The sequence below is a fragment of the Cygnus atratus genome, chromosome 8 (assembly GCF_013377495.2).
Source record: "Cygnus atratus isolate AKBS03 ecotype Queensland, Australia chromosome 8, CAtr_DNAZoo_HiC_assembly, whole genome shotgun sequence".
Lineage (NCBI taxonomy): Eukaryota > Metazoa > Chordata > Aves > Anseriformes > Anatidae > Cygnus > Cygnus atratus.
The window spans coordinates 24129910-24143108 of record NC_066369.1 but is presented as its reverse complement, the minus strand read 5'-3'; the positions used below and the strand labels follow the sequence as shown (position 1 = coordinate 24143108).

The 13199-nt window shown below is 42.2% G+C and overlaps 1 protein-coding gene across 1 annotated transcript in view; it reads left to right on the top strand.

The window, feature by feature from the left end:
- TRABD2B (TraB domain containing 2B) overlaps positions 1–13199 on the top strand; it is a 279578-nt gene that overhangs the window by 257826 nt on the left and 8553 nt on the right. Inside the window, exon 6 of the mRNA XM_035537684.2 lies at positions 2690–2959. Coding sequence (XP_035393577.1) covers positions 2690–2959 — 270 coding nt within the window. The remainder of the gene's footprint in view (positions 1–2689; positions 2960–13199) is intronic.

The following is a 13199-nucleotide window of genomic DNA, read 5'->3' as shown; positions in this document are numbered from 1 at the left end:
ATTTTGATGCCCAAACTCATTAATTTTAATAAGAAGTGAGCTGCCAGTCCTATTAAGTGGTTTCTAAAATCTCAATCCATTAAAAACACTTCTCCACTGATTCCAGTTTACTAGGAGTTCAGAGCAAGATAAACATGTATAACAAAATAGTAGGTGTTAAAAGGTGGAAAGTATGTGTTCAGATGTCTCTGAAAGCATTCAGGGAACCAAGTGGTGGCCCCAGGCTTTTACTGGCAGATGTGGTCTGATGTGGGGGCTGCTCCTGCCTTGAGCATCTCGAGGAATTACTGATGCAATCTTGCTGCCAACTGATCAGAGCGTGATACATGGTTTTGGTTCCACAAAGCCAGTGGAAACAGAAATTTGGCAGCAGCTCAATTTCAGCTTCAGGTTCTTGCATCTGCTTCATTCTCCTGCCTTCTTACCATGTTTCTGCCCACTGCAGCCTGGTAGCCAGGGTCAGGGCTCTTCACCTTGATGTGCATGTGAGTGGATGGCTTGTAGGAAGATCTGAGTGTGTTAACACAACACCAAAGAACAGAGGTATCCAGGGTAGTACCAGCACGATCTATCTTTGGGCAGTAGCAATCAACCTGTATTCCCATTGCTTTGGCATAAGCGCAGGAGAAGATGAGGCCAGGGATTTCTGCTGCCCGCTGCCATTGCAGTTGCCTACATGCTGCTTGTGTACGGTTGGTCCAGGCCCTTCCCAGCTGCCCAAACCATCCGGCCAAGTTTGCACCGTGTTGTCTTCCAAGCCACTAAGTGGCTGTATTCGCATGTTGATACTTCACTGATCCACCATCATGGTCGGATAAAAATTAAGAGTGTGTCTGCTGTGACCTGAACGACCCATCCGTTGCAAATCTATGAGAGCCTTTCCTTTTACTTGACTCTGGAGATGGTATTGCTACACAGTCATAAGCACAGTGAAGAAGACGTGAAAACTGGAGAGCTCCAAGATCTTTCACAGAAAGTTACTGCACTGATGAAAACTCATCCTCAACATGAATCATGGAAGAAAGTCTTACTCGGAAGAAACATCTAGAACCAGTAGATCTCTCTGTGAAATAAAAATAGAGTATGGAACGAGTGTGAATGAGTTCAAAACTGACTCGCTGAAAGTCTGAATGCTTGGAAAAACAGGAAAATATGGGAAATCTTGGTGTCTGTTATTAATGAAAGCAACACTGGAGAATTTTAGAATTAATTTAAGCAAGTATCTTTCTTTTCTGTATCTTTCATATGATCTCTGAAAAAATTCATTAATGTTGGCTACGAGTGACAAAGTTGCTGTAGTTGCCAGTGAGTCTTATAGCAGTGATAATTAATACTCAGTAGCTAGTAAAGATAGAAGGACCTTTAGGTGAAACATGATGCGGTGGAAATAGATATGACCATCCTGAGTGCTATTGTAATGGACATCAAAAATATCAAAAAGAAAAAAGCTGCCATTATTAGTAGTAGATGTGACTTTTTTGGAAGAGAACAAAATGTTCCATAAATGAAACATGTGGTTTCACTTGCAGCACATTTTGTACATTGTCACCAATGAAGTTTAGGATTTCTTATTACTTTTTCATTAAAATGTCTTACTGGTTTCACTCAGGAGGCAAAGCTTTTCACGTGGCTTTAATTGTTTCTGTCATAAAAGTCATAGCATCCATGTAATAGAAATAGTTTCACAGACCACAGCTTCATATTGCCTATTATTTCTCTTCCATTTTCTCTACCTGCAACGCGTTGGACCATCCTCTCTTGCAATTAAGACCAAATAGGAACTTCTACTGAAGTTAGAAAAAAAATCCATTTGTGTCAGTAGTGCTTTATTAGATTTTTGTTTCAGATATCATAGCTCAAAAATGTAAATTGATGTGGCCACGTATCAAAGAAGTTTATATTGACTTTTTTCTAAAATCAGTGAAACTCTAGAAGATGAAATCAATAGAAGGCCTTTTGCTGCAGATTTATGGTCAGATGCAGGAGGTGGTAGTATTTCAAACAGGAGAAGTGAAGAGCTCTGGCAGTATTGTTTCATGACCCAGGAGAGGTCATTTATCCCCCTTCTTTTTTGCCTCACTTCTTGATTAAACAAAAACTGCTATAGTTTGGATCTCACAAATCCCATCCCAGCAGGCCAGCCATTAGACTGTGCTTCTGTCAGCAGTTTGGGCATTCCCATCACTAGTCCTAACTCAGATGAACAAATATAATTACTGTTGCAGTCAAAACAATTATTTGTTTCCCACAGATGATATCCAAAGTTGAAAAAAAGAAGGGATCTAGTGTTATCTCATTCATTTAAGTTTTGCTTCTGTTAGGGTATTCATTAGTTGACAATTTGTTTTCCTTAGTGAGTGTCCCAGTTTTGCCATTTAGCCTTCAGACCACTGCGGGAGGTGATGGTAACCCATACAGGAGGCTCCAAAGCCTGTGAGAAGTAGTTAAAATTCAAGAGATCAACAATAGCTTATCATCTGTTTCTTCACCATTTTTCAGATTGGTACTTACTTGGTAGTTTTCTAGGAAATACGCTGCTATGTTTAGCCACGGCTCCAGAGCTAAGCCTCTCTCCTTGTACACCTCCTTAGCAGCTAGCAGCACCCACCGAGTGGTGTAGTCCTCTGTCCTCACCTTTTCTTAGCACCGTCCCTCATGTGTTCACCAAATGTTTAAATGTGTTTTGCAGTTCAAGGACGACAAAGACAAGTCCGGCCTTGGAAGGGTCCTCAGCAACAGCCCTGCCTGCCCTCCAGCTTTCTGAGCAGGTCCCACTGACGTCTCCTTCCCTGAAGCCCCTGCAGATGGACGAAGAAGACAGCCTGTCTCCTCACCTCCTGTTGCCGGACAGTATCAGCCAGCTGGAAGAGTTTGGCAGGCAGAAGAAATGGCACAAGAAGCAGCACAAACATCATCGCCAGAGGCAATTCAATGACCTCTGGGTTCGGATAGAAGACAGGTGAGTGATAACTTCTATGGCTCTTGTCCTCATCCTGCTGTCTCCTAAATAGTTGCCCTTTACTGATCCCAGCCTTTGTTGATAGGCCATAAGAAGGGTTGGAGAAAGGCTAAATGGGAGAGATGGAGAGTGAGGTGTTGTTTTTAGAGCATAATGAAAAACTTGGAGGAAGGCTCATAGGAACATTTAATCTAAAGTAGAAAGAAAGCTGTTACTCAGAATATTTAAAATATACAGAAATAAACAGTTACCAGAGTAAAAACAGGAAAAAATGACAAGGGAAAATATTCTTTTTCCCTACTTCCAGTAATTATTTTCCAATATTTACTGTCAGTTTTCAGCCCAAAGACTGAGCCATTTTCCAACCATTTAGACTCCTCCTGGGAGTTTTCAAGATTCTGAGATATCTGACAGTCTTCCGTGTTCTGGGGCTGAAATGTTTTAACACCTCAGATTGCTTGAAAACAACAAACTGGGAACTGGCTGCTCACCTGTACATATCATTATTGTCTCTCTGTTGGCATTAATCTTATTCCCATTTTCATAGCACCTAAAGTGCTTTTCCATAGCAATCCAAGTAAGTCAGAGTCTCTCGGAGGCCTCTGCCTTTACTAAGGAAAAACCTCTACGTATTTGCATTCTTTTGTTATTATTATTACTATTCATTCTTTTTAAGGAGCAGTTGCCCCATTTTTGTTGTGGTTTGTTGTTTTCTTTTCTTGGGATAAGTGATATAAGGGTTGTTATTTCAGTGCTGTATAAAAATCTTACTGTAATAAGGGTATATCTGATGTTAATGCCAGCTTTGTTAAGAAGAATCAGATCTGTTTTGTTCTCAAAGAGTGTTCAGTGTTGGATCCTCTCTACGGAGGTTGTTTAAGCATGAACTAAAAAGTATTTGGTCCTACATAGTTCATTACCTCAAAAACGAGGGAATTCTGTATATGTCTTCTACCTAGAACATGCCAAATCATGGTGTCCCACGATGGCCCAGCATTCCACGTGGATGTCTGGGTCAGCTCCCCTTACCAGTAATGTAAGTGGGGTGCTTAAACAGTCAGATCTTGCAGGAGCCTGGCAGTTAGCCACATTCCTCCTGCCCCCTTCTCATCTATCCGGAAAGGATATTGGATATTGGGCCTGATAGGGCTATGGAAATGTGCAGCTGGGAGCTTAAAGCAGTGGTGCTTGCATAGCTTTGGCAGACTTTTGTGCCTTTTGTTGTTTTTATTTCAGTAAGAAATATTCCTAGGAAAAGTTTTTAAAAGGGTAGCTCTCCAGGTTAGAGTTAAATTATTCACTCTGTGCTCATGAGAGATTTCATCTGAATCAAAACCTTTTATCCCTTTACTTCCATTTCATTAGGATGCAGATTGGGATGCGGAAACATAAGTTTCCGCTCCCACCACGCTGGTGCTGAACCAGACTCTGTGTGTAGCCTGCTTGCTGAAAGATCCCAGGGAGGTATTAGTGGGAGATCACAGCCCTAGAAATGTGGAAAGGCTGGAATAAGGGAAGTTTGCCTTGGTGCTTTCAGATGGATTTAGTGCTTCTGTAGTTCTGGAGCAACTTCTGGTGTTTTCCTGGAAACAAAACAAAACAAAAACTACAAACTGTTCAGCTAAATCACAGACTCACTACCAGCTCTGGTTTCCCCATAAATTGGATGGGGTCTCAACTGTCATAAACCAGCTGCTGCATATTGTGCTTTTGGCAGTTGTGTTTCATCAGTATTAATTGCAGGCTGGACCTTGCACAAGGCAATAAACAGTGTGTTCTTTCTAACTGGTTCCCTTCTGATTGGCGAGAAAAGAGCAGAAATTTGTGCCTGTCACCAGACTTTGTAGCACGATCGTTCCTGGGAGGAAACAGGTAGGAAGACTAATAATATGGGCAAAGCACGTGAACTTACATTGTGTTGCCCCAATAAAGTTCACCAGCGCTCAACAGTGAGACTGTTAGCACTCATTTTTGGAGGATAACTGGTAGACTGGAAGCTCATACTCTGGCCTGTCCACATATCCATTACACAATTGCATATACTTAAATTGGAGCCCCTCCTCCTGTTTCTGTATGGAACGTCTCTGTGTGGACTGAGCTCCGTGCATCTAGTGTTATCCTTAGCTGTGGCTCAGTCTCTCCTAATGGTTCTTCTTCCACTTTGAGTTTCCTAACTTACCTGTTGTCACCTGAAACTTGACTTTGAGACAAAGTAGAGGGATTTAGGCCATTGTTATGTTTTTGGGGGAGGTAAAAGCTGTATAAAATTCATTGTTTCCATGCAAGGTCTTCAGAATTCAGCTGTTTGAGCCACCTTTCAACCTGAAAAGTCAAAGGGAAATATACAGGTGGAAGACAAATCCAGGCGAATTTAAACCAGATTATTGATTCTTGTATGAACCTCATTGAACTGTGAAATGACCGTGGTTCATACAGCTCTTTTCCAGTGCTTTATTGACCGTGGATTACAGGACTTTATGAGCCATGAATTGCAGGGCTTTTATGGACTATGGATCTCTAGGCTATCTCATACACTCCTATGGAAATCTTAAGGTGTTTTTTTAAGCTACCAGCACAGAAACAAAGGAAATGAACACAGGAGAACAATCTTAAAGGAACATCAAAGGTCTGACTCCAGCCTATAAAAGCCAGGAAATCCATAATTAATGGTTCCACTAAGACTTCAGCTCACACAGTCTTTCTGGTCTGATCAGAGGTTACAGCTACAATCTGAAATGGCCTCATGAAAAATGAGTCATCATTTAATGTCACACATCATTATTAGTATTTACTTTCAGCTATACCTTGGAGATTGTCCTTTCCTTTTTTGTTCTGTCCTAACAGCTGAGGCATTTGAGTTGGCACCCCTCAGTGGACGGTGTTTAGATTTGTGTGTTTGAAGGTTAGTACTGCTGTGGAGGATGAGAAAGCTCCTGCTCTGTCTTCTCCCTGTCTCTGACAGATCTGAGATTTGCTGATCTCCTGGGTAATAGTCTTCACTGAACAATTCAGTGAAGGCTATTAAAAAAGTAAAAAACACTGATGAAATGTGTGGTTTCCTCTCCCATCTGCCTCCTTCCCTCCAAATCTAAACAAGATGAAAAAGCCCTGCCTGGCTACAATTTGTGTTTGAAATTGTCAAGAACCAAAATGAAATGGAGATTTCAAGTAGCAGGATATTTTTTCTAACTACTTGATTTTGCAGAAAGGCACAGATCTGAAGTCTGTCATTGGGAGGAATTTGAATGGAGACAATATTAAGACCCTAGCTAGCTCTTGTAGCCAGAAGTCAGTTGGGGCAGCAAGGAGGGGACGCAAAACCCTTGTGCTGTAAGGCTGTAGTCTGGCACACAGAGTATGTTATTGTTTCTGTTGACACTGTGTTAGCTAAGCTTCTCCTTGTAATATATAATTAATTACAGATCATTCACTGGCTTTTCATGAAGAGCTGCTAAGTAAATTGAAAGAACAGAGATGCCTGTGATGTTTCAGAGTAGTGAGCAAAGGCCAAATCAGTGTTGCACCTTTGTTCTAGGTCAGGCAAACAGTTTAAGGTTAGAAACAGCCCAAAACAATGGAGAACCTCTCCCAAGAGGAGTAGGAGCATTACAGCTCCCGTGGCCCTCAGTAGGGCAGGAGGGAAGCTCGCTGGGAAAAGGGAGGGAGGGGAGTTGGTAGCTGGGAGGATGCTTCAGGAGGCGTGAGGTTTGGAAGGAATGATGGCAGCTGGAGGATGCAAAAGCGAGAAATGCAGCAATGAGAAGAAAGAATTAGAGAGGGCATCATGGGCAAATCAGAAGTTCACTCCCACTGCCGAGGCAGAGATCTGGGCAAAGAGAGCATTGGGGAAGACACTGAGGATGCACAGATGCTTCACTTGTATAGAAAAGGAATTCAAGGAGGAGAATCAGACAAGAGAAAAAGAGGTTCTTGTCCCAGATGTAAGCTTAGCCCTGCAAAACCTGCTATTAATGGGAAATTAAATGAATTCCCCCCTGTAATTGGAAATGGCATTTCTCTGATATAGCCTAGTGCTGATTGTTCAACCCCAGACGAATGCAATAACATCACAAATATCAATTTCTTCTAGAAGCAACAATTATTTTAGGGGGAAAAAAGTTACACCAGTGATGGATGAAGGGAGACAATGTGTAATAAACTGCACTGAGTGTGCCTGTGTAGAGTGAACCTTATCAGTTTGGATGGAATTTAAGCACTTAGCCTGTTATCCTTTCTTTCAAGACAATGCAGTGATGGAAAACAGAACTCTGTCAACTCAGACAAACTTTTAATTTCACTTAACTGCATCTGAAAGGTAAATTTCAGTAAATGAATCCAAATTGCTTCCTTTTCACAACACACGGTGCTGAAATACAGTACTTAACTTCATTAAAGAAAAGGCTGCTTTTCTTTAGAGGAGACCTAGACACTTTTGAAGTCTAACAGGTAAATTGTGGTCAGATGATTTCCCTCCATATGGTGGCTCTGAGATAGAAATTTCCATCACTGGGGCCTTGTTTGTTTAAATTACCCTCTCTGCCTCTCTGGTAAGGACACTGCGCAGATTCTGCGTGCCCACTGATGCACATGGAAAGGGGGGTCCCTCCCTCCTCCAGTCTGTCTCCACACAGGCAGGCAACCAGTTGCCACCATTGCATTTGCCCCGAGTTCAGCCTAACCTTAGCTAAAGGCCGGGGATTAGGAAGTGCTTTGGGAGCTTTCTGACTTCTCACCGGGTTCCTGTCTCCCAGAGGGGCTGTTCCAGCAGGCAGGAGCAGCGGGAGCAGAGGTGTGCTGAAGTCGCACCTTCCTCTCCCCTTGTCACACCTCATTGCTGTTTGGGGCTTAGCTGTGGTGTGTGGCCCCCTGGCCTTCCTCCAGCACTTCTGTCTGCCGTTTCCTTCACTGTTCTCCCGGCAGGATTTCCTTCTCAGAAAGCTTTCACGATCACAATCCCTATCAGCAACTGCCTTCAGCCTCCAGGGCACAGCATAGAAATACCTACCCATCAGAAAAAACTCGTGGTTTGACAGCTGGGATACGAGACACCTCCGTCACGCTGAGTGTTCTCAAAACACCTCCTGGAGGAATTCTCCATCCCAGTTCCTCTGCAGACAGCAGCTTTGTATCTCAAACCGGCCTAAAATCTGCTCCTAGTTTGGACAGTTTTCAGTGAACTCTGTTGGATATACGGGGGCCAGAAGATGGCATTTTGGCCACTGAAGCGGCATACCCGTAGGTCCTTCTCTCTCTCCCCATTGCATTCCTCTCTTGAACTTACCATCATGCTTCTGTGAAAGGCTCCTCAGCTCCTCCTGAGCAGAGAGAGCAAAGCATGGCCTATATGCTGCATTTTCCCCTCCTTAGTCTCTTTACCGTTTCCATTCGATCCCCTCTAAGATGGGCAGATGGCTTGATGCCTCCTTTACACAAGCGCCGACCTTGGCACCTCTCATCCTGCCCTTCACCCAGCCCGAAGCACTCAAGCCCTCCCATGGAAGTAAAATAACAGCACAGGATAACTCGGATAGCTTGGTGCAATATAAATAAGAGGCAAATCTCCTGACTGTAACATACGATACAGTGATGACATATCCTTCATCCCTAGATGTTTTCTGTAGAGGCTGCTTGGATTATCAGGTTGGTCAGAGTGCACAGAACGTATTAATTAAAGCTGTGAAACCCGCACTCAGCACAGAATTCTCCTGTGCATCGCAATAACGGATGGGAAATCTTGACATTTGTGTCCAAAACTCTAGCATCTCCTTGCTAATAGACCCTCCCTGTCAGCAGGCCATGAGTGATAACTCCTTTCCCCTTGTAAAGTCAAGGAATTACTTCGTTATTCTCCAGATGGGGCTGCAAAGATGTGCAGGCACACTTTCACCTGCTAGACCCGCAAAAAAGATCTGCATGTTTTACTTTGTTCTGTTGATTTTACGTAGTTGAATGTTGCTGATGTTTGCATATTTATTTTCACTATTATTTGTCTCATTGCTGATATAAATGATTAGTGTGAAGCAGTACGTGTACCCTATTTTAATGAAAGCTAAAAATACATAAAACTAAAATCATTAGATATAAAGAACACTGAAGTCTCTTGGAAATAGAGATATGATTGGGATATATATAGATTTCAGTTTTCTATCATGAAACTAAATTCTTTATTGGTAATGTGTTAGGTATTTTATTTTCATGAAATTTAAATCCATCACAAATATTAAATCCATATTTTTGAAGGCAAGCAAGTAACAAAATTGGAGCACATAAAAACTAAGATTTTTGAACAGTGAGGTATGCTTCAGCACTGGATATCAAGAACACTTTCTGCTCCTTCCTCCTCAATGCTGATTAAGGTTGAAAATACAAGATGTTTTATGGAACCTATTAAGAGATTTCTCTTCTTTCTTGTTTTCTACTTTTTTGGTATATGTTAAATAAAGGTATTCCATATTCCATGTTTATATGTGCCCCATTTTTGTGTACTTCTGACTTGGACGAAACATAGCCCTGCCATAGCACACCCTTTTAAGCCTTTTTAAGCCACTGCATCTGCCTGATGCAGCACAAATAAAATGTTTGCTTAGGATTCAGTTTCAAAAACGAGCAGCTGCTGAGTTACGATAATCTCTTCACTAGCACTTTTCAGTGATGCACATCCCCACTTGTTCCACTGTTTCTTTCAGCCAGCGCGGTCTTGTTTCCTTACCCACTGCCAGCACTCCTCTTAATCTTGAACAGCCTGTTCACTTTTCAGTTCTGTGATTCTCCATTTTCTGCTTGAATTTTCTTTTTCTCCCGTATTCTTTCTACTTGCCCTGTTCAACGGTGGCTATGTTGGTTGGCATGGGCCCTGGAGGCAGGTACAAAGGGACCCCTCCACCATCGCCATCTATAAATACACTCCCTAAATTGCTGTTCTTGATACAAAAAGAGGTTCTCCATCAGCAAGTTTATTTTACCTACAGTTTATTTTGATGTTGATATTAAGCTACCATGATTGAATAGGTTAGGCTCTTCTGAGATTCCCATCCATAACTGCTCCACCATAAATATTAGGTTTCAGGATTGGAGCTATCGTACAAAATGTCTCCTGTGCAGAGAATCAAAAAAGCAGTGTGTTTATTCCACTGTAAGAGTTAACACTAAATGAGTTTGACTGTCTTCTGTGTTAATGCAAGGCTTTTTCTCCCTCTATTTTTAGTCTGTACCAGCAGCATATCCCACTGTGGTCTGGTATGCAAGAGCTTTGCTGTGAGGTTTGCAAACACTTGTATTTTTGTGTTGTGAGAACAGAGCATTTGTGTGTTGTTGGAGTATATGTTCTTCAGCATCTGAAAGGGAGTGCAGGCTGTGCATGTAATCCATGCACATGTTTATTGTTGCCTGTGAATAACCATGTACAGCAAATGGGCTCTGGAAGAAAGCTTGTTCACAGATGTCGTCATGGCCCTTCCAATTCATAAATATGAGCCTTGACATTTATATTTTCCATATTCAGGGCTTTCACTGGCCAGATGTTCTGAGGATTGTCTCCTTGGAGCCTTTAATTATGGCTCCTCATGGCATATTGTCTATCGCGCGCACACAAAAAAAAACCTGTCTTTCTGACTCATATCAAACAGATAAGAATAAATGCCGTAGGTACCCTCAGGTAAATGGAAATCTTCTAAACCTGAAATGCACTTTAACACAGCTCTACAAAGCTGTTCTTATTCACTCAGCTGAAAAATAAGTTGTCGGGTTTAACAGGCAAAGAAAATTCAATACACAGTAGCACTTCTTCTGTGCTGTTTGGCTTGGGTGAAGAGTGTGGTTTGTGTTAAACTTGCAAGGGTGACTGCAGCTGCAGATGCTGTAAGAAGTGCTGAGTAGGCTTATGCCCAGGGTGAGCTGGATTTCTTAAACGCAGGAGTGGGTAGTAAAGCACCTGCGCTCCCTAAATTGCAATACTTGATACAAAATGAAGTTCTCCATCAGGAAGTGTTGTTTTTTCCCTATTTCCCATCAGTGAGGAAAGCTAATAGAGTTGTGTCAAAAGCTGGGCGTGGGTTGAAGGTGGGGCCTCTGAAAGCACACTATTTGCTGTGTTAAATGATGGCTGCCTCTCCTCTCTGACAATACACAGATATGGCAAAGACATCACTGGCCATCTAAAAGCTAGCACAAACCTTCATCTCAAACACTGCAGCCCTGAGCTGAACTTAGGCATTTGAGTGACCTTTGTATCTAGCAGGTATCTAAATACCGAAGAGTGCAGATGTGCTCTTTCTCAAGGTTAAGCTTCAGGCTTAGCAGAGCTAAATAAAATCCATAACATAGCAGAAATATCTTTTAGGGAAGGCACTTGGTTACCGTAAAGAAAGAGAAATCTGTTGTTAAAATTCCGAGGAAATGCACATGCGAAACTGTCGATGCTAGACCAGAGGAAAAGGTCAAGGGATACAGGATTTATTTTGGGTTCTGCCATTCCCCTTCTGAGTAGTGAGCTTCATGCCCTGTGAAACTAAGTGAAGCAAAGTATGACAGAGAGGAAGATGACATTATTGTTGTGGTGGGCAGTTGGCTTATAAGAGGGGCTTAACCACAGTTATACTCTGGTACTAGGTTTATCTAAAAAGACAGATTCATTGTAGAGTGAAATGGGAGGAAACCTGATTCCCTGCCACTCCCGGCAGCGCTGAAAACCCAGCAGGACCTCAGAGGGCAGCTGTGGTCTAAGTCCAGTTACTGGGATGAAGGAGAAGTAGGGTTTATTTAAATTCATATGGTTTTAATGCTATAAAAGCTGGGTTCCTGCAATTATGAAAATGCCAGGCCAAATTCCCATTTCACTCAGATCTCCCCTTTACAATTCATGAATAACTTAACTGAACAAAGTAAGCATTATACCTGGGGTCTGAGCCCGCCATGCTGGAAAGCAAGGGAGCCAAGCCAATTTCTTGAGAGCTGCTGGATATCAGGGATGCTTCACATAGCGCTACCATGGGGAGACACGGTGCAGACCATGCTCACAAAATTCTTTGGCTCCAATCTATGGAGACACTTCAGGGTCCTGGTTATGACACCTGGCAGGGAAAGCTTTTGCGGCCTTTCCAGCCCTTCAGGCCAGCAAGTGGCTTTTCGTGAGTCACCAGTGGCATCTCCAGGCCTTCAGAGGGTTTGGCAGCATTTGTGGAGAAGGAGTTTGTGTTGCGTTGGTATCAACGCAGTTGCTTTGCAAGCAGCAGGAAGAATCCCAGCCTTGTGGGCATTGCAGCAACTTAATGTCTTTCACTACTGCCTGGTAGATATGCCCTATGAACCTTTTTTATTTATTATTTTGAGAGTGAGTCTGCTGGAAAGAAAAAGAAGGCAGTGCTTTTGTTCAGTGGAACAAGCTTGAATTCAATACTGCTCCAAATAACAGGTTCGAAGATCTGACCCAACCTTAATTATTCTTATTAAGAGAGAGACTGGAAAAATACAAGCAGTGAGGAGGAAAGTGAGCCCAGTGAATTAGAGAGAAAAATGTGATACAGACCAAGCAGAGAGAAAAAAAATGTTATATGGAGATGGAAAACGAACAGGGAGAAGGAAAAAGAAAATTAAAATCAAATGGAAAAATGCAGTATGTTGGACATCCATTTAAGCCAGTTTATATTTTGGTTGTTCATTCTGTTCCTTAATACATTGCACAGGCATCTTCTTAGCTGAAATAATTGTGTGTCTTAGAGAACAGTCTTGGAGAAAATACTTAATTTGACAGGATGTTTTAGGTATTTCCCCAGTACTGCCTATTCTAAATCATTTTAAAATCTGGAGGGGAAAGTCGATATCTTTTACAGTGTTTAACAAGAAAGTGACAGGGTCAAATATATACATCTCTATGAACGTATGTGTTCCCCAAGCACATCTAAACATGCATGGTTAATTCTGTGCATCTGCAAAAAATATTTGAGCCATAGGGCCCACACAGTACCAAACAAACACTTGAGTGCACATAGGAGAGGGCAGACCAAGTCACTCTGTTTCTAATTAATTGAAAGGTTGAGCCCAAGAAATAAAATAGGGATTACGACTTTGACCACCCCAAAAATTGCAAATTGTTTTGTATGTGGGGCTGGTTTAATGTGAGAGACAGACAAAAGAGAGATATTCTGTTCATGCTTGGGGTTTTGTTCAAAACCACCTGATTGCAGTACCACCAAATGAACCCTTTGCATGTTGTATATCAGCAGATTGCCCCAGAAACATCACA